Source organism: Chlorocebus sabaeus, chromosome 16, assembly GCF_047675955.1.
Source record: "Chlorocebus sabaeus isolate Y175 chromosome 16, mChlSab1.0.hap1, whole genome shotgun sequence".
Lineage (NCBI taxonomy): Eukaryota > Metazoa > Chordata > Mammalia > Primates > Cercopithecidae > Chlorocebus > Chlorocebus sabaeus.
The window spans coordinates 51,972,477-51,993,357 of NC_132919.1; the positions used below are offsets into that span (position 1 = coordinate 51,972,477).

General features: G+C 59.7%; 2 protein-coding genes across 8 annotated transcripts in view; one reads left to right on the forward strand and one right to left on the reverse strand.

Moving 5' to 3' along the window:
- Positions 1-555: 555 nt before the first annotated feature.
- On the forward strand, positions 556-20,323 carry GRIN2C (glutamate ionotropic receptor NMDA type subunit 2C). 7 transcript variants are annotated; one of them, XM_073005047.1, is made up of 12 exons: positions 556-826; positions 9,630-10,228; positions 10,550-10,664; positions 11,551-11,762; positions 11,948-12,113; positions 12,385-12,538; positions 14,384-14,509; positions 14,798-15,027; positions 15,408-15,568; positions 16,061-16,248; positions 17,812-18,044; positions 18,769-20,022. In XM_073005047.1, exons 3-12 carry the CDS (start codon positions 10,623-10,625, stop codon positions 19,912-19,914), a joined length of 2,658 nt encoding a protein of 885 aa, XP_072861148.1. In that variant the 5' UTR covers positions 556-826; positions 9,630-10,228; positions 10,550-10,622; the 3' UTR covers positions 19,915-20,022. The 7 variants fall into 7 exon arrangements, with proteins under 7 accessions (XP_072861148.1, XP_072861149.1, XP_072861150.1 ...); XM_073005048.1 differs by lacking the exon at positions 556-826 and adding an exon at positions 1,060-1,234; XM_073005049.1 differs by lacking the exons at positions 556-826; positions 18,769-20,022 and adding exons at positions 1,576-1,795; positions 7,144-7,551 and having other exon boundaries at positions 17,812-18,750.
- The window catches only part of TMEM104 (transmembrane protein 104), a 68,793-nt gene continuing 65,430 nt past the window's right edge, over positions 17,519-20,881 (reverse strand). Inside the window, exon 11 of the mRNA XM_073005053.1 lies at positions 17,519-17,851. Within this exon, the coding sequence (XP_072861154.1) occupies positions 17,726-17,851 (126 nt within the window). The 3' untranslated portion in view covers positions 17,519-17,725. The remainder of the gene's footprint in view (positions 17,852-20,881) is intronic.

Sequence of the window (20,881 nt, forward strand, 5' to 3'; positions counted from 1 at the left end):
ACCGGGACCTCCCCTCCCTGGTGAGATCTCAGTACAATCAAAACAGAAGAGAAGAAATGGGAGCAGGGGGACTGAGCAGCAGCTTGTCCCCTGTACCTCTGGGTGCCCCAGGCGAGTCTAGCCCGGGGCCCATTCTTTGGCTCCCAAAACCTTCCTGCCTCTCTTTCCAGTCAGACCCACTGGCCTTTAAAAATAGTGCCTCAATCTCCCTAGGAGTTAGCAGTGTCCGGAGAGTGGTCACTCCCTTTCATGGCAGCCCCCAAGATGCTGCTGCGCTTTATAAACTGAGGGGTCCTCGAAATTAACCCAAGGTCACACACTTGTGAGCTGCAGGCTCAAACCTAGGTTTCAGGCAGGCTGGTGTTTCCTCCGAGGCGCACTTGCTCCGAGTGTCGGGTCTGGGGACGCGGTCCCGGAGAGGAGAGAGGGACCCGGGCCTGCGGCGGGAGGGGCATCGAGGGGCGACTGGCCGGGCCGAGCCAGGGCGGAGGCGACGGGCCCCGGCGGGGCGGGCCCTCGCGGGCGGCGGTGAAAGCTCCTGCACAGTCGGCTGCGAGCCCTGGGAGCAGCAGGCTCGGCGCGCAGACCAGCCCGGGACGGAGCCGGGCGCCGTGTGAGCCTCGGGAGGGTCGCGGGGCGCGGGGGCCGGTCGGGGCCAGCCGGCCAGGCCGCGCCACCCTCCCCCGCCCCGCCGCGCCCTGGCTCCGGCGCCCGCGGAGCTGAGACTGAGCGCGCCAGCGCTCCGGGGCCGAGGCTCTGGGACAGACACCGCGAGGGAGGCGGCCGGCGTGGGCTCTCGGCGCGGACGCAGCGCCCCTTCCTCTCGGTGAGTGGCAGGCGGCGGGCGGGGGGCGCCAACTTCGCCGCCAACTTGGGGCTGGGTTCCCGCGGCGCGCAAGCAAGGACGGCGGAGACAGAGGCGGGACACCTGGGGGGAGCCGGGCCCGCGCAGGACTCTCGGGGCGCGAGGAGGGGGCGGCTGGAGGACCCGGACCCTCGGGAACCCGGCCTTGGGTTTGGACCCAGGCGGCCGGAGAGGAGGTGAAGAAGAGGCCGAGGAGACAGGCACGCGGCGGACGTGAGAGAAGGACGCGGGTGCAGCTCCCCGGGGTCGCCGAGCCCCCCTCCTCCTTCGCCTGGCGCGGCGGCACCGCGGGAGTGGGGGAGTCTGGGCTGCCGCGGAGGACCCCAACTGTTGCTGCTGGAAGCCACCGGGGCGGAGGGCGGGGAACAGGTCAGGGAGCTGGGGCCAGGGCTGGGATCGACCAGAGCGAGGGGTTGGAAAGGAATCGAGAAGGCGAAAGGGGGCTGTGCGGCTCCCCAGCCCAGTGCCCCGGTTTCCCTAGGTCTGCTGGGCACCTGCTGCACACTTGCCTCGGCGCCCAGACCCCTTCCTCCGCCGTGAGTGCCGATTCTTCCCCTCCAGCTCTGCCCCATCTCCTCTGCCCCAGCCTAGGTCTCTCCCTCCTGCGACCGGGGAGAATCGGAGTGGGCTTCCGGAGTAGTGGCATCTTGCAGATGCTGGCCCGTGCCGGGCTCCCGGGCTTCCAGCGCGCGAAGGGAAGGGTAGGCAGAGAGGGCGCTGGGCGAGCGTGACCTGGCGCTGGGCCCTGGCTGCGCACCAGCCGCCTGCGCCAGTCTCTGGGGGCTTCACCCAGGATCCCCGACGGCGGGGAGGGGAAGCCTCGAGCCTCCTGTTTCCTGCCTAGGCGGGCAAGGCGGGGACACACGGAGCAAAGGCACCAGGCAACCTGAACCTCCAGGTGCGTCCCACGACCCTGCAAGGAGCTGCTGGGTGAGCAAGACAGAAATTCCCGCCAGGCCCCGATGCCCACCCTATTCGTCCACTCGGTTTCCCAGTCCTGGTAGTCCAAGGGGACTTCTGGCTCGGTCCCCCAGCCCTCGGATGGTGGCGTCATCTTAGTTCAGTCCCTGAGCCCAGGCCACAGGAAAATCGAGGAAAGAAACTTATTTGGGGAGGGTACCATTCCGCTGGCTGTATTTCGGAGCCCGTCCAGGTCTTGGCGGGGCTAGTGACTTTGAGCCTGTTTCTAAACTCCCGAAGAATAAGAGCGTGCAAGAGGCAGGTAGGCAGGTCCAGGACACCTGGGTTCGCCCAGGGCCCCGGGGCAGGCCTGGGCTGGTACCAGGGCCGCCTGCTAGACTGGCTTGGTCCCCCCACTGCGGGGCTCAGGATCACGACCCAGCTTGGGGGAGTGGGGGTGGGGGCGCTGGAGCCGCGGACGCCGGCGGGGGACAGCGCGGGGCGGGGGGCGCCGGGTGCGTGGTGCCCAGCTCCGCCGCCAGGAGGCGTGGCGCGGGTCCCCGCCCGGAGCCGCCGCCGCCGCCGCCGCATCGCGAGTGTCCTTGAGCCGCGGGTGACGGTGGCTCTCGCTGCTCGCGCCCCCTCCTCCCGCGGGGGGAGCCTGATGCCACGTTCCCTATGAATTATTTATCGCCGGCCTAAAAATACCCCGAACTTCACAGCCCGAGTGTAAGAGATTCCTGCGGAGGGGAGGGGGCGGGGCGTCCCGGGGGCCGGGGGGAGTCCGGGCTTGGTCAGCGGAGACTGGGGGCCGTAGCCTTGGAGGAGCGAGAACTCCGTGCCCCCAGCAGTGGGGCATGCTAGAACGCCGGTCCTCTCCCCTGGCGCCTCAGTTCGGGTTTTGGCCGGGCAAAAGGGAGGGAGGGAAACCCGACGGCAAAGGAAGGGCGGCTCACCGGAAGGGCAGGGGGTCCGGGGTTCTGCTGGTGGGCAGGGAGGACTCCAGCGACCAAGTTTCCTAGCCTGGGAGAAAGGGAGCCATCGGTATCTCCGATGTGAGCCGGTGTGAGTGCGGGAGTGTGCATGTGCGTGCAGGTCTGTGCCAGGGGATCTGGCTGAGCTGTGGGGACCCAGGAAGAAGGCCCCCAGCCTGGGAAGGTGCTCAGACCCTTCCAGATGCTGCTGTGTCCTGAAGGATTGACCACTGCCATCCTCTCTGGGGATCTTTGGGGATCTCTGTGTTTGTCAAACATTAGTTTAAGGGCTGTTTGTGGAAGGGGTGAGACCCTGAGTGGGTGGGTGGGCAGAGGTCTCTGAGACAATGTGTCTGCCCTCAAGGAGCTCGCAGTCCAGTGTGGGGCAGGGTGTTCATGAGTGCACACACACACACCTGCCGCAGGACAGAATGGAGGGGTGGAGGGGACTACTGCACAGAGCTCCCACCCAGGAGGGGAAGCCAGGGCAAAGGGAAGAAGGGCAGCTGCCTCAGCCTGGCCGCAGACCCTGCACCTGGAGCCTGAAGCATCAAGGCAGGTGCCTGTGGGAGAGGGATTTCAGCTGGGCCCTGAAGGAGAGTAGACTTCTGTTGGGATGAGGACGTTCCAGCCTGGGGGATGCTGGAACAAGGCCTGGAGACGAAGGCAGAGTGGGGCTGTTGGGCCAGCAGACTGGCAGAGCTGTGGGCTCCAGGGATGGGAGGATGGTTGGTTGTGGTCAGGGTGCAGAGGGCTCTGTCTATGGGACTAAGCTGTCCGGACTTCATTTGTGGGCACCAGGGAGTAGCTGTCCTGTGTGAGGAGGGAGCAGTGGCTGGAGGGCGGCTTCAGCAGTGCAGTGGGGCTGGTGGGGGTGGGTAGATGGGAGGTGGGGAGGGGGAGGCAAGGCAGGAGATTGTGGTGAGGCAGAGCGGGGTTTGTCCCTCCTACCTCTGTAGGGCGGCGGGGTTAGACAGGGTAATAAGACAGACGTCAGAAGCTCCTTGAGTCTGCCCCTTGCTATTGGGAGCCCAGAGACTTACCTAGTTTTGGCCCCTTTCTCTGGAGGTATTCTGGGATCCCTCCCCCATTTTAGGCCCCTTGGTTAGAGATACAACCTGCCTCAACTCCCCCACCCCCTAGCCTGGGAGGACACCTTCCCTTTGGAGAGAGTCTCTGGTGTCCCCAGCCCAGGAGGATGCCTTCCTATTGGAGAGAGCGGGAATGAGAACATTTCAGCTGTTATCAGACCCTATTCCTGCACGTGAATGAGCTCTAGGTCCTTGGTTAAGAAAAGGTCTTGATTGGGGAGGCCGGAAGCTTGAGGGGAGTATGGAGGGCAGGCTATTGGTGGAAAGAGAGATACATTTAGAAGAAGGAGGTTGGAGACGCCCATGGCAGACTGCTTATTCTGCCCCTTTGCAGTTGAGGAGCCTGGGCCCTTCATCCACGGTAACACTGTCCAGAGAAGTAAAATAAATAAATAAATAAAATGGGAGCCACAAGTGCAATTTAAAATTTTCTAGTAACCACATTAAAACAAATAGAGGCTGGGCGTGGTGGCTCAAGCCTGTAATCCCAGCACTTTGGGAGGCCGAGACGGGCGGATCACGAGGTCAGGAGTTCGAGACCATCCTGGCTAACACGGTGAAACCCCGTCTCTACTAAAAAATACAAAAATCTAGCCGGGCGAGGTGGCGGGCGCCTGTAGTCCTGGCTACTCGGGAGGCTGAGGCAGGAGAATGGCGTAAAAACCCGCGAGGCGGAGCTTGCAGTGAGCTGAGATCCGGCCACTGCACTCCAGCCTGGGCGATACAGCGAGACTCCGTCTCAAAAAAACAAAACAAAACAAAAAAAAACAAATAGAAACAGGTAACATTAATTTTAATAGTATATTTTCCTTGACTAAACATACCCCAATGTTATTATTTCAACATGTAATTAAGATACAAATGTTTATGAGATTTTGACATTCTTTTTCCCTATTGTCTTCAGTGTGCAGTGTGGGATGAAATTTTATACTGGTAGCAACCTCCATTTGGGTGAGAGATGTTTCCAGTACCCAATAGTCATGGATGACTGGGAGCTTCTATACTGGGCAGCACAGATCTAGAGCTTATCACTGGGAGGCAGTGGTGGTAGGAGGTTTGGGGCTCCCCAGAGGGCAAGGAACCTCTAGGACCTGGAGGTGTGGGCAGAGGTGGGCAGACAGAGGCCTTACAAGGGGAGTGGCAAGCATGTCAGTGTCCTTTGTGGTCGAGATTTGACATCCCTGATTGGTGGTGGTAGCTGAGGCATGGCATGGCATTGATCGATCCCATGCCAAACTCAAACATGTCTCTGGGCTGTCAATTCTGTCACTTCTGTGTCACTGTACTAGGGAACCATACACATGGGAAGACTTCAAGGGCACCAACATGAGAACAATATTCCCTTCCTTGCCAAAACTCCTGTCTTGTTAGCCTGAAATTCTACCACCTGGCACTTTAGCTTAAGGCTCAACTACCTCTCTCTTGGGAATGAGAACCCTTTCAGCTATTATCAGTCCCTTATACCTTCCTGTGAATAAGCTCTAGATCCTTAGCTAAGAGAAGGTCTTAAGGGGGAGGCTGGGGAGTTTGAGGGAAGTAGGGAGGGAAGGGTGGAAAGAGAAATACATTTAGAAAAAAATGAGGTTGGAGGTGCTAACAGCAGCATGCTCATTCTGCAGATTTGACTCTAAGTTCCTGGAGGGAGGGACCATGTCTCACCCACAGGGACATTCCACCGTCCAGTGCCGACTGCAGGGAAGGGGCTCAGTACACATGCGCCAATTTATGTTTCTGCACTAAAGTCAGTCTAGTGGGTTCCCCTGGAGGGATCCTTTCAGTGCCACCCTGGGGAGAAGAGGAACTTTCCTGAATGTTCCCGGTAGCCTCTTGCACTTCCCCGCTCTCTGGATTCCTTAGAGAAGACTAGAGACCCAAGAAGGCCCATATGTCTGTAAGACATTAGGCTTTGGATTAAAAAAAGAGAGAGAAATTTGGCGGCAGGCAAAAGGAAGGCCCTGTGAGAAAGCTGGAGCCTGCCCAGCCATTGTCTCGGGCCCCAGCCCTGAAGGACATCTGCCTTTCCGAGGCGCGGTTTCTGGCAACTTCTTGATTTTTGTGAGCATTTCTGTAGCAGAAATGTGCAGATCCTGGGGGAGGCGGGAGGGCTAGAGTGGCAGGCTCATCCTGTCCACCCTTTAGCTCTCCCCTGCTCAGAAGTTTTGTTGGGGATGTGATGAAGATGGAAGAGGTGGCAGTGCCGTGGCCGATGGCCAGCTGGGAGAGCGACATCCGTGGGCACCACTCCACTCAGGCTTTGCGTTACCCTCACTGCTGTGGCTCTTGGTCCCAATCCAAAATAATGACATTTAGCAAGGATACATGTCAGGGCCCTGGATCGGATTAAAAAGATCCTGCACGCCAGTGATGGCCTGAGAGGCCAGCCCACCAGCTCATGTGAAACGAGACCAAACCCCCGCTCACCAGCTTGGGGTTTTGGGTACCCCTGAGCTCTGAACAAGTCAGCGCTGTTGCACCCTGCTGCTAAGAGCTGCTGCTAGCCGAGGCCACAGAAGGAAGGGCTGTAGTGACGTCCAGTGCTGAGGAGGAGGGGGCTCTGTGCCAGGCAGAGCCATGCAGAGCAGGGCCCTTGGGGCTGGCCCCATGGCAAGCAGGGCACGCTGGACCAGTAGCACAGGCCCTGATGAGAGACAGATGGAAGATCCCATTTAGACTACAGAGAGGACTGGCGGCGGGGCGGGGGGTTGGGGGTGATGTAAGAGCTGTCTTCCTTCACCTGGCTGGGGGCCTGTCACCTGCAGGATAAGGTCACTAATCCCAGCAAATAGCCTGTTAGCTCATCTAAGTCCCCACACTGCTGTGATGATTTCAGGCAAGAAAACATGGCTCAGAGAGGCTAAGTGACTTCCCTAAGATCACACAGCCAGTTAGTGGCAGAACTGGGACATGAACTCAGATCTGTCTGACTCAAATCCATGCACTTGAACCCCAGACTAGCATTTTCAGTATAACTTTCTAGGGCAGAGCCCGGTGGCTGAGTTTCGGAAGGCCTTGCCTTTCCAGCCAAGTGTGCAGTTCATTGGTAGACTGGAGGGCTGGGTCCTGGTTGTGGCTCCTCTTCTTCCCCAGCCCTTGCTCTTCCGGGATGACCTTGGGATGCTCAACTAACCTCTGTCTCTTTCTCTTTGTCTGTGTCTGTCTGTCTCCCTCTCTCTCTGCCTCTCTTCGGGGAGGGAGGTTTTCCCTTCTTCTCTTTCATCTTCTGTATGTGTGCCCCTCTGTCCCTCCTGTCTGTCCATCTACCTCTCTCCAAACCTCTGTTTCCCTATCTGTGCTTGTCCTGGTCTCTCCGCAGGACCCTCCAGTGGACATGGGTGGGGCCCTGGGGCCGGCCCTGTTGCTCACCTCGCTCTTCGGTGCCTGGGCGGGGCTGGGGCAGGGCGAGCAGGGCATGACGGTGGCCGTGGTGTTTGGCAGCTCGGGGCCGCCCCAGGCCCAGGTTCGTGCCCGCCTCACCCCCCAGAGCTTCCTGGACCTGCCCCTGGAGATCCAGCCACTCACAGTGGGGGTCAACAACACAAACCCCAGCAGCCTCCTCACCCAGATCTGCGGCCTCCTGGGTGCTGCCCGCGTCCACGGCATTGTCTTTGAGGACAACGTGGGCACCGAGGCGGTGGCCCAGATCCTTGACTTCATCTCCTCCCAGACCCATGTGCCCATCCTCAGCATCAGCGGAGGCTCCGCTGTGGTCCTCTCCCCCAAGGTGCATGTCCAAACTCATGTCCCCTCGTGCCTCAGGCCTGGAGCCAGGTTGGGGCGGGCGGTGCTTAGGTTCTGGGAAGCTGGGATTAGACGGGACCAGCAGGGAGGTGGGGGCTGAGGGCATGACGTGGGTGATGGGGAGATGGCTATGGAAATGACAGCCCATGTTCTAGACGAGAGACATTCTGGGCTGCCCTCACATTGTGTCTGGATGAGGGGCAGGCAGGGTGCAGGCCCACCTCTGGCTGCGGGGCTCAGGCCCCAGCCCTCCTGCTGTCTGCTGCCCTCAGCTTCCTAGGTCAGGGTGAAGACCCCGAGGGCCAGCTGGGCATGGAGGTGGTGCCACGCCCTTTGGGCAGTGGTAGTTCACCTGTAGGGTGAGCACTCCAGGGAACCCTGGAACCCTGGGGGAGGCAGAAATGGCCCTGCCCTTGCAGGGCTGGGGGAGAACGTTCCAAACACACACCGATCCGCAGTTACAACTGGGACAAGCATTCTGAAGGAAAAACACAGGATGCTGTGAGGCAGCTCACGCATGGCTCATGCATAGGGTGTTGGCCAGGGAAGGTCTCTGGAGAAATGACGTCTAGGCTGAGGGCCTAAGGGTGAGTCAGTGGGGAGGGGGAGAGGCCCAGGCAGAGGAGCAGCTGGGATGAAGTTCCCAAGGCGGGGAAGGAGCTCAGAGCTTTGGAGGAATAGAGGGAAAAGCCTGGAGAAGGAGGCGGGGGCCTGGCCATCTGAGAAGACATTTGGGCTTTTCCCTAAGCAAGTGGGCAGCCAGGGCAGGGCAAGCGGGCTGTGATGGTGGCCATGATCCGTGCCCGCCTTAGCCCTGTGAGCTTCCTAGACCTGCCTCTGGTGATCTAGCCACTCAGGGAAGAGCAGAGGAGAGTCGAGGGAAGAGACTGATTTGATTTGCCTGTTTCATTAATTTTTATATGAAGAATTTTGAGTATACATTAAAAAGTATAAGGAAGGCTTATATATCCCCCATTCGCCCTGGTCATCCACCCCAGCCTCACCACCACCCCCTTTCCCTTCTTCTGTGTTAATTTGAAGCGAAGCCCAGGCATCCTCTTATTCCATCCATAAATATTTCAGTATGTATCCCTGGCAGATAAGGGATTAAGAAAGTAAAACCACCATACATCATCACATCTAAAAAATAATAAAAATTCCTTCAAATATCCAGGCAGTGTTCAAATTTCCCCATTGTCTCATAACTGTCATAAATGTTTATTTTGCAGCCTGTTTGCTCGAATCAAGAGCCAAATCAGGTCCACACGTGCCGGTTGGTTGGTGTGGCTTCTAAGTTTCTCTCAACCTCTGGGCCCCTTCTCTGTCTCTCCCTCTTTTTTCCTTGCAATTTGTTTGTTGAAGAAACTGCATTGCTTGGCCTCTGAATTTTCCCTTATTTGCTTTTTTAAAAGACTGGGACAGTGGCAGCAATGAGACCAGTTAGGAGGGGACTGCGCTGACCCCGGTGCCAGCAGGCAGTGCCTTGGGCTTTTGTGGTGGCAGGGGGTGGAGAGGAGCTTTCCCACCCTCAGGGCTCCGACCAGGATGGTGTTTCCCAGTCCTCTTGGGGCCCCGGCGTAAGATCTCAGGACACTGGCTCTCGACCCTCATCGTGCTCTTAGGAAATACAGACACCTGGCTTTGCACCTCTGGAATTCAGATTCAGTTGGTCCGGGGCAGCGCTTCTCAGTCTAGCGGGCTCAAGGGTCCACTGAAGGGCTTGTTAGAATACAGATGCCAGGCGCCATACCCAGCGACTCCGATCCAGTCGGTGTGGGGTGCGACCTGAGAATCTGCATTTCTGACAAACTCCCCGGTGGTGCTGATGCTGCGGGTCTGCGGGCCAGCGTGGTGGGCTGGGGGCCGGGCATGACCATGCTAATGGGCAGCGGGGAACCACGTTGGGGCGGGAGGGAGGCGCAGGCCAGGGGACTCCCGGAATGCGGAGCATCCACCGGCGCAAGGGCGCCTGGGAGCGGATGGAGGGGCCGAGGTCGGGGAAGGGGCGCGAGGCGGGGCTCAGCCTGCCCCGCCCCGGCTCAGGCCCCGCCCCGCCCCCAGGAGCCGGGCTCCGCCTTCCTGCAGCTGGGCGTGTCCCTGGAGCAGCAGCTGCAGGTGTTGTTCAAGGTGCTGGAAGAGTACGACTGGAGCGCCTTCGCGGTTATCACCAGCCTGCACCCGGGCCACGCGCTCTTCCTGGAGGGCGTGCGCGCTGTCGCCGACGCCAGCCACCTGAGCTGGCGGCTGCTGGACGTGGTCACGCTAGAGCTGGGCCCGGGAGGGCCGCGCGCGCGCACCCAGCGCCTGCTGCGCCAGCTCGACGCGCCCGTGTTCGTGGCCTACTGCTCGAGCGAGGAGGCCGAGGTGCTCTTCGCCGAGGCGGCGCAGGCTGGCCTGGTGGGGCCCGGCCACGTGTGGCTGGTGCCCAACCTGGCGCTGGGCAGCACCGATGCGCCCCCTGCCACCTTTCCCGTGGGCCTCATCAGCGTCGTCACCGAGAGCTGGCGCCTCAGCCTGCGCCAGAAGGTCCGCGACGGCGTGGCCATTCTGGCCCTGGGCGCCCACGGCTACCGGCGCCAGCACGGAACCCTGCCAGCCCCGGCCGGGGACTGCCGCGCTCACCCTGGGCCCGTCAGCCCTGCCCGGGAGGCCTTCTACAGGTGGGCACCTGCCCGGGGCATAGGGGTAGGGAGGTGGGGAGCACTTCGGGGGACCTGGGTGGCAGTGAACTTGGGCTGGCCAGCTACACCTCCCACTAGCTGCATGCCTGGGGCCACATTACCCCACCTGTCTGGGCCTTAGTGTCCTCATCTGAAAATACAGCAGGTGTCAGGGTGTGGCAAGGATCGTGGGGCCAATATAGGGAAGCACTTTGAACAATAAACACAATCAAGGCCACCTGCTGTCGGTGGTGGTGGTGAGGCAGAGGCAGGGGTTGCCTGGTCCTTGGCAGGGCTGCAGGCATCTCTCCCCTCTGGCAGGCACCTACTGAATGTCACCTGGGAGGGCCGAGACTTCTCCTTCAGCCCTGGTGGGTACCTGGTCCAGCCCACCATGGTGGTGATCGCCCTCAACCGGCACCGCCTCTGGGAGATGGTGAGAAGGGGGTGAGCCCAGGGGCCCTCAGTGTCCTCTCATTTTGTCTCCGCCTCCTCTTGTGCCCACAGCTGAGTCCCTCTGTCCCTTATCCAACCCCTCATCTTCCAGGTCTCAGCTGAAACAAACATCTCCTCCATTGGGAAGCCTCCAGGTGCCCCGGGGTGGGTGAGGTGCCCTGCTCTGGGCTCCCATAACACCCCAGCTTCCCTCCACTATAGAACATTTCAAGAGCTCCTATCTCCTGGTCCTGCCCCTGCAGGAGTAACTCATGACCATGCTGGCCAGATGGGCTTGTAAACAATATGGAGAGATCAGTGCTTGAGTAGATGTGTGCAAAAGATTGTGGGATTGGAGATGAGGAACAGGAATTAGTTCTGCCTTCAAAGGAAGAAACTGGGGAAGAGGTCACAGAAGATGGGATATTTGAGCTGGGCTGTGGAGGTTTGAGTAGGAGCCCACCAGGAAGAGGTGTTAGCCTGGAAGAGACAGAGAGGCAGAAGGGTTTGGGGCATTTTTAAGTGATGCAGGGGTGTGTTTGGGGGTGTGCAGACTGAGGAGGTAGGAGTGATGGGGGGACACTGGACCTGAGCATGAAGGGCCTTGAGTGCTCAGCTAAGGACTTTCTGTCAAAGTCAGGGGGGACCAGTACAGTGAGTGAGACAGGGTCAGGTCTGGGCTTTAGGAAGACGCTGTGGGTCAGTGTGGAGCTGGATTGGAGAACACAGGGACCCGAGGCTGGGGAAGGCTGCCAGGAGCAGCCCTACTCTGACCTGCCCCAGCGTCCCCAGGTGAGAGAGGGGGATTCTTGGCCCTGGCAGGCTCCACCTAGAGGGTGGGGGCTGTAGGGCTGGAGGCCCCAGGCTGAGACTGTCACCCTCCACAGGTGGGGCGCTGGGAGCATGGCGTCCTATACATGAAGTACCCCGTGTGGCCTCGCTACAGTGCCTCTCTGCAGCCCGTGGTGGACAGTCGGCACCTGACGGTGGCCACGCTGGAAGAGAGGCCCTTTGTCATCGTGGAGAGCCCCGACCCTGGCACAGGAGGCTGCGTCCCCAACACCGTGCCCTGCCGCAGGCAGAGCAACCACACCTTCAGGTCTGCGGAGTGCCCTGGGAGGCTGGTGTGAGCTGGGTGCTGCTGTGTGATGGTCAGGTGTCGTGTATGTCTCATGCTTGGGTGTGGGGCAGGGGTCCATGTGCCAGGCTGGGAGGAGCGGCTGGGGAGGGGCTGGGCCACGACGTTCTCTAACTCCCGGTGGTCTCATGGTGGCATGACTGCAGCAGCGGGGACGTGGCCCCCTACACCAAGCTCTGTTGTAAGGGATTCTGCATCGACATCCTCAAGAAGCTGGCCAGGGTGGTCAAATTCTCCTATGACCTGTACCTTGTGACCAACGGCAAGCATGGCAAGCGGGTGCGCGGCGTATGGAACGGCATGATTGGGGAGGTAGGCCCCAACCCACTCCCTCCTCACCTGCCCTGCCTGTCTGCCTCCTGCCCAGGCCCATGCGGTTCTCAGATGCCCTCTAGAGGGGGGCATGGGCTGTCACCAGTGATGACTCCTGGGATGGTCAGTACTGAAAGCTGAGCTCTGAGGTCCCCAGAGGGAATGACTGATTCAGCCAGTGGGTGTTAGAAGGGGTGCCTGGAGGTGCCTGTGAAGCGTGTCTACCCCTCAGGAACCCTTTTTCCAAACCTCCGTGGCGTCTGGCCCCCAGGTGTACTACAAGCGGGCAGACATGGCCATCGGCTCCCTCACCATCAATGAGGAGCGCTCCGAGATCGTAGACTTCTCTGTGCCCTTCGTGGAGACGGGCATCAGTGTGATGGTGGCTCGCAGCAATGGCACCGTCTCCCCCTCGGCCTTCCTGGGTGAGGCCCAGGGTGGGCAGAGATGGCTTCGGGGCCAGAGGGGCCCACAAGGAGGGTGTGTACAGCTTGGGTGGAGATGGGGAGTTGGGTGGGCTCTCAGAGGCCAAGCACAGCAGCCTTGGGTCTTGGAGGTTGGCTGGAGGTGAGTGGAAAGGAGACGGGAGAAGTGAGGTCGGTGTTCGGTTCTAGGTATGGCTGCCAGGTGAGGGTGGGGTTGGGGGTGTGGGATGGGTCATGGTGCCACTGTGAGTGATAGGAAAACTTGGCAGGCAGGCTGGCCTCAGGAAGGGCCATGGGCCAGGACCGTGGAACAAGTGGGGGAGGCCCGTGGGGAGCTGAGGAATGAGTGTAGTGTGGGAAGAGGTGTGTTGCTTCCTGAGTGAGGAGTCCAGCATTGGTTGGGCAGCCAGGTCCCATGCTGGGTGCTGGGGCTACAGTCATAATCCTTGCTTTCCCACAGTGCCCAGTCAGAGGTCACGTGGGACATGCAGTATGAGGTGGCAGAGAGCTGTGAGCACAGGCAAGGGGCAAGGGGCACTCCTGAGGCTGGCCAAACAGGAGTGAAAACCCCGGCTCTGCCCTGTCCTACTGTGTGGCCTTGGGCAAGTCACAGAACCTCTCTGAGCAGGCTCCTCAGCCACGGAAGAGAGAAAACAAAACCCACTTCATAGCATAGCAAAGGCTCATGGCAGGAGTGATTTCCCTTCCTCCCTTCCTCCCTCTCTCCTTCCCTCTCTTCCTTTCTTCTTTCCTTTTTTTTTTTTTTTTTTTTTTTTTTTTTTTTTTTTTTTTAAGATGGGGTCTTCCTCTGTCACCCAGGCTGGAGTGCAGTGGTGCCATCTCGGCTCACTACAGCCTGGACCTCCTGGGCTCAAGTGATCCTCCCACCTCAGCCTCTTGAGTAGCTGGGACCACAGGTGCATGCCGCCACACCTGGCTAATTTTTGTATTTTGTATAGAGACAGGTTTTCACTATGTTGCCCAGGCTGGTCTCCAAACTCCTGGACTCAAGCAGTCCACCTGCCTCAGCCTCCCAAAATGCTGGGATTACAGGTGTGAGCCACTGCACCTGGCCAACAGTAGTGATTTTTTTTCTTTTTTTTGAGACTGAGTCTCACTCTGTTGCCCAGGCTGGAGTGCAGTGGTGCAATCTCGGCTCACTGCAACGGACGCCTCCCGGGTTCAAGTGATTGTCCTGCCTCAGCCTCCTGAGTAGCTGGGACTACAGGCATGTGTCACCACGCCTGGCTAATTTTTGTATTTTTGGTAGAGACGGGGTTTCACCATGTTGGCCAGGCTGGTCTTGAACTCCTGATCTCAGGTGATCTGCCCACCTCGTCCTCCCCAAGTGCTGGGATTACAGGCGAGAGCCACCAAGCCCAGCCAGCAGTAGTGATTTCTTACTCGAGGAGATAGAAACAGTCTTGTCCGAGGCCTGGGGTGGGTCTCTCCAGTTCCCTGGGCACGGGTTTCCATGTTGGTAGGATGAGGAGTAAGATTTGGCCTCAGGGGCCCTGATTCCAGGCGGAACCACCAGATCATCCACTTGGGGCCAGGCAGGGGTTGTGAAGTCAAAAGAACGTTTCTTGGGGTGGGTGACTTGTACCTGTCCTAGGGAAGTGGGGGATGGGGGAGACCAAGGATGCTGGAGATCCTGACCTCTTTTGGGGGCCTCTCCTGGGGCTCTGCTGCTGTGAGTCAGGGGCCCCCTTGGCTGGGTCCGCAGAGTTGGTGGGCCCCTACTTTGACCACGTGGACTCCACCTGTCTCCACCCAGTGCTTCTGGGCTGGGGGCAGGGACAGGGAACATGCCAAGGCCTCTGAACTGCCTCCCTCTGTCCCCAGAGCCATATAGCCCTGCGGTATGGGTGATGATGTTTGTCATGTGCCTCACTGTGGTGGCCGTCACCGTCTTCATGTTCGAGTACTTCAGCCCCGTCAGCTACAACCAGAACCTCACTAGAGGCAAGAGTAAGCCTCGCCTGGACCTGGCAGGAGGGGTGGGCCTGGGCACCCTGAGGGTTGGGCTCAGGGGCAATGGGTCCTCCAGAGAATACCTTTGGGAGGTCCCTTGCCTTTGGATGACACATGCTGGGGGCCAGTCAGATCACACACACACACACACACACACACACATGGGCGAGCTCACTTGACTTGGTAAGGGAATGGCCAGGGACGGATGCCCCCCAAGGCCAGGCTGAGCCCTGAGCCCTTTCATAGTGGGCAGGAGGAGCCCCAGCAGCCCCCTCTTGCCCCCAGAGTCCGGGGGCCCATCTTTCACCATCGGCAAGTCGGTGTGGTTGCTGTGGGCGCTGGTCTTCAACAACTCGGTGCCGATCGAGAACCCGCGGGGCACCACCAGCAAGATCATGGTTCTGGTCTGGGCCTTCTTTGCTGTCATCTTCCTCGCCAGCTACACGGCCAACCTGGCCGCCTTCATGATCCAGGAGCAATACATCGACACTGTGTCGGGCCTCAGTGACAAGAAGGTTGTGGGGCCACAGGGTGGGGGGACACTGAGGGTGGGGACAGGCTGTGAATGCGCAGACCCAGGACAGTCAGAGTCTGGGGAATTTGAGCTGGAGGCTGGGGCAGGAAGAAGCTTCAGGGCCTGCTGAGGAGGGGGTGGGGGCTGGGGCAAGAGATGGCTCAGGGTCACCGACTGAGAGGCCTTGGGTAAGTCTCTCCCTGTCTTGGGCCTCAGAGTCTCCATTTGGAAAACACAGGAGTGGCCTGGACAGCCTTTAAGACCTTCTGCTCTGACTATGCAAGTCCACACTGTGGGGCTGGACTCTAGGGTGGGTTTGGGGCTTTGGTGCCTGGAAGGCTGGAGGAAGGGTTGTGACTGGCTGCTGCCCTCCACCTGCAGTTTCAGCGGCCTCAAGATCAGTACCCACCTTTCCGCTTTGGCACGGTGCCCAACGGCAGCACAGAGCGGAACATCCGCAGTAACTACCGTGACATGCACACCCACATGGTCAAGTTCAACCAGCGCTCGGTGGAGGACGCTCTCACCAGCCTCAAGATGGGGTGGGTCCCCAGCCCTGCACCCGCTGTCTCCATCCACGTGTCTCCCCAGTGACCAGCCTTAGCTCTCAATGTAGGGACAGTAGGACTGAGCTGCCCTGCAGGACTCCTGGGGGATGGAGGGAGGAGGTCTTGGGACAGAGTGGAGCTTGAGGCAAAAATGGAAGGCCACCATGTGTCTCAGAACACAGCTGTGGTGCCGACCAAAGTTCAGCCTCGGCCTGAGGTGGTGGCTGGGACATCCTCTGAGCCTTAGGAGCATGGAGGGGGTGGGCAGAAAGGGTGGTGTCTTCTGGGAACACAGTCCCCTGGCCACTCTGCGGAGGAGGGTGGGAGGGGTCCTCACTGCATCCAGGACGCAAGACAACCAGACAGGGCTCTGCCCATTGGTCCCTCCCAGCAAGCTCATGTTGTTTAGACCCCTGTCACGCCCCAGTTTCGGTGTCCCCTACCCTCCCATATGGTCCCTAGCTCTGAGGCTCAGCCTGTCCCCAGGAAGCTGGATGCCTTCATCTATGATGCTGCTGTCCTCAACTACATGGCAGGCAAGGACGAGGGCTGCAAGCTGGTCACCATTGGGTCTGGCAAGGTCTTTGCCACCACTGGCTACGGCATCGCCATGCAGAAGGACTCCCACTGGAAGCGGGCCATAGACCTGGCGCTCTTGCAGTTCCTGGGGGACGGTGGGTACTGCCACTGCTGGGATGCCCAGGGTGGGCTGTGGAGCCCAGGGTTGTCAGCATTTCCACCACCACTAAAGTTCCCAAGGCCTGTGGGCAGGGAGAGGTCTCTGGGGGGTGAGAGGTTGGGGCAGTTGAGGGGGGCAGGTATAGGAGCAACTGGAGAGAGACTTGAGGAAGGGATAGGTGTGCAGGGAGGGAGCAGGAACTGGGCTAGAGACTCCCTCAAAGGCAGGAAGACAGGGAGGGGCTCAGGCCTCACGGTGGGGGTGGGGATGGATGGAGTGGCTGAACTCCTTTCTTCTTCCCTAAGACCCCTCCCATGATCTCTCCCAGATGAGCACCTCCTTTGCTCGGTATAGTATCTCCATGGCCATCTTGAGATTATGGATCTGCTTAGTCCCACATGTGTGAGTGGCTGGTCCAGCCCAGCCTGCCCCCAAACCCAGAGAGAGCTTTGCGTTTAGAGGAGTTCCATTCTTGTTAGATAAGACATGGTCTAGACTGGGTGTGGTGGCTCATGGCTATAACCCCAGCACTTTGGGAGGCTGAGGCGGGAGGATCACTTGAAGTCAAGAGTTTGAGATCAGCCTGGGCAACACAGCAAGATCCTGTCTCTATAAATAAAAGTTTTAAAAAATTAGGCACACACCTATAATCCCAGCTACTTGGGAGGCTGAGGCAGGAGGATCCCTTCAGTTCAGGAGTTTGAGGCTGCAGTGAGCCATGATTGTGCCACTGTACTCCAGCCTGGGTGACAGAGTGAGACCCTGTCTCAAAAAAAAAAAAAAAAAAAAAAAAAAATCTAATTTTTCAAACCATATAATAATGAGAGTGGCCAGGTGAGGTGGCCCATACCTGTAATCCCAGCACTTTGGGAGGCCAAGGTGTGAGGACTGCTTAAGTCTAGGAGATTGGGATCAGCCTGGACAACATGGGGATACCCTCTCTCTACAAAAGATACAAAAATTAGCCAGGTGTGGAGGTGTGCCTGTAGTCCCAGCTACTCAGGGGGCTGAGGTGGAAGGATCGCTTGAACCTAGGAGATCCAGGCTGCAGTGAGCCATGATCACACCACTGCACTCCAGCCTGGGTGACAGAGCATGACTGTCCCAATAATAATAATAATAATAATAATAATAATAATAATAATAGCGATCAGAACGCGTGTCTCTTAGGAGCCTAGGCCTTTTGTCTCTGTGTGCCCAGCTCCATGAGTGGCATGTAGATGGTTAATAAGTATATGAAGATGAGTGAATGAATAATGTTAACATTTACCCAATCAACAAGCCTTTACTGGGGGTGCACAGGGGGAGGACCCAAAGGCCAGCATTGCCCACTCCAGTCTGCACCCTGCTTTCCTATTTCCTTGCTCACTGACCCTCCACTCCCCGCCCCACCACCCTGCCCCAGCCAGGCTAGATCCCCATGTGGTCCGCTTGAGGAAGAAGTGGGTGGCGCCCTGGCCCCAGATCCATTCTTACTCCAGGCTTGTGTTGAGCTTTGTGAGGGGGTTGCTTATGGGGGGATTTCCTGAGCCAGATGTGTATCCCCACTCAACTCCAGGAGAGACACAGAAACTGGAGACAGTGTGGCTCTCGGGGATCTGCCAGAATGAGAAGAACGAGGTGATGAGCAGCAAGCTGGACATCGATAACATGGCAGGTGTCTTCTACATGCTGCTGGTGGCCATGGGGCTGGCCCTGCTGGTCTTCGCCTGGGAGCACCTGGTCTACTGGAAGCTGCGCCACTCGGTGCCCAACACATCCCAGCTGGACTTCCTGCTGGCTTTCAGCAGGGTGGGTGCCCATCCCTTCCCACACAAGCCAAAGCTTTAAGGGCACCTACCCAGATAAGTCCAGGCTGGCCATGGCCCATTTCCAGAGGTAAAACCAAGGTTCTGGCCGGGCTCGTGGCTCATGCCTGTAATCTCAACACTTTGAGAGGCTTAGGCCAGTGGATCCCTTGAGTCCAGAAGTTCGAGACCAGCCTGGGCAACATGGCAAAACCCCATCTCTACAGAAAATAAAAGAATGAGCTGGGCGTGGTGGTGCGCGCCTGCAGTCCCAGCTACTCAGGAGGCTGAGTTGGGATGATCACTTGAGCCCAGGAGGCAGAGGTTGCAGGGAACCGAGATGGCACCACTGCACTCTGGCCTGGGCAGCAGAGTGAGACCCTGTGTCTAAAAAAAAAAAAAAAACCCACAGTCCTGAGAGGTGGCATGGCTCACCAGGGCGGCAGGGTTGAAGAGGGGCAGAGCCCTCCCCCCACAGGTGTGCCCAGGTTGGAACCTTCATGTGCCAGGTGCTAACTAGAGTGATTAGGAGAATGAGTCACCCTGGGCGCTCAGACCACTCATTCATCTGCAAAGCACAGTGGCTGGCACATGGGAGATGCTTCCCAGTTAGCTGCTTCCTGAGACTTAGAGAAGGCTGATGATGCCTTGGGACCAGGCGGGGACAATCGTGGTGGGTCCCTGAGCAGAGGGCGCTGCTCACGGCCTGTCGTCTCCCTACTGCCCAGGGCATCTACAGCTGCTTCAGCGGGGTGCAGAGCCTGGCCAGCCCACCGCGGCAGCCCAGCCCGGACCTCACGGCCAGCTCGGCCCAGGCCAGCGTGCTCAAGATGCTGCAGGCGGCCCGCGACATGGTGACCACGGCGGGCGTGAGCAGCTCCCTGGACCGCGCCACTCGCACCATCGAGAACTGGGGTGGTGGCCGCCGTGCGCCCCCACCGCCCCCCTGCCCGACCCCGCGGTCTGGCCCCAGCCCATGCCTGCCCACCCCTGGCTCGCCCCCAGAGCCGAGCCCCAGGGGCTGGGGACAGCCAGGCGGGGGTCGCGCGGCGCTTGTGCGCAGGGCTCCGCAGCCCCCGGGCCGTCCCCCGACGCCGGGGCCGCCCCTGCCCGACGTCTCCCGAGTGTCGCACCGCCCAGCCTGGGAGGCGCGGTGGCCGGTGCGGGCCGGGCACTGCGGGAGGCACCTCTCGGCCTCCGAGCGGCGCGCGCTCCCAGAGCGGCCCCTGTCGCCCGCGCGCTGTCACTACAGCTCCTTTCCTCGAGCCGACCGATCCGGCCGCCCCTTCCTCCCGCTCTTCCCCGAGCCCCCGGAGCCGGAGGACCTACCGCTGCTCGGGCTGGAGCAGCTGGCCCGGCGGGAGGCCCTGCTGCACGCAGCTTGGGCCCGGGGCTCGCGCCCGCGCCACGCTTCCCTGCCCAGTTCCCTGGCCGAGGCCTTCGCTCGGCCCAGCTCGCTGCCCGCTGGGTGCACCTGCCTCACCTGCGCCCGCCCCGACGGCCACTCGGCCTGCAGGCGCTTGGCGCAGGCGCAGTCAATGTGCCTGCCGACTTACCGGGAGGCCTGCCAGGAGGGCGAGCAGGCAGGGGCCCCCGCCTGGCAGCACAGACAGCATGTCTGCCTGCACACCCACACCCACCTGCCGTTTTGCTGGGGGGCTGTCTGTCCTCACCTTCCATCCTGTGCCAGCCACGGCTCCTGGCTCTCTGGGGCCTGGGGGCCTCTGGGGCACAGGGGCAGAACTCTGGGGCTGGGCACAAGCTACAGGGACAGTGGGGGACTGGACGAGGTCAGCAGGGTAGCCTGTGGGACGCAAGGCTTCCCGGGACCCTGCACCTGGAGGCGGATCTCCAGTCTGGAGTCAGAAGTGTGAGTTATCAGCCACTCAGGCTTCCAGCCAGCTGGATTCTCTGCCTGGCACTGTCAGGATTAAGCGGCAGGGAGGATTGGGCTTTTCTCGCTTCTACCATGAAATCCTGGCCATGGGACCCCAGTGACAGATATCTTCCATGGTCATCAGTGACCTCAGTAGCCTCAAATCGTGGTGAGGGTTGGGCTTCTGCTGTCCTCTTATCATGCAGAGTTCTGCCAGGAGGGTGTGCTGTGGGGGTCAGACCCCTGAGGCTCTCCCTGCCCTGGGGCTAGCCAGTTACTGGTCATGGCTGCTGTGGGTGTGGAGACTGGAACTTGTGGTTGAGGCAGGGCCATGCTGATCCTTGCTCTACCTGGCTGGAGTTTCTTCTCATCAGAGCACTGGGACATTAAACCAACCTTTTACAACACACTGGTCCTGGTTGCTTCATTCTGCATTCTGGAAGGGGCACAGCACAGGCCATAGACAACAGGGGCATCATGGGAGTATCCCAGGTGGGGTGTTTGCCTAAAGCAGGTGGGCAGCTCCCTCTCAGGGAGGCGGAACCTTGGGAGCGTCTGGGAGGGATGTGGGAAGGAGGTGAGGCTGAGAGGGGGCTCTGGACAGCAGAAGCCACTTGGTATTCAGGGCCAGCTCCCACCTATCCTGGCACCGGATGTAACATGTGTGCTCAGCACAGGGGCTCTGGTGATGATGGATGGCATTCATCCCTCAGTCTCCTTGAAAAGGGAGGCTTGTGCCAGGGGTGGTGGCTGCCCCGCCCTGCCAGGGACGCCCTGGGGAGCCTGACAGTGCCATGGTGGCAGAGGCAGAGAAAGGTAGGGAGCTTGTAGGCTTACTAAACCCTGGCTGGCCGAGTTGTCTCTGACACGCGAGGCTCGGAACTGCCTGGGCTCTGGAATCCTGGTGCAGGTGGCTGCACCCCCCTGGTGCAGGGTCAGGCACAGCTTGGCCTCACTGGTGCCAG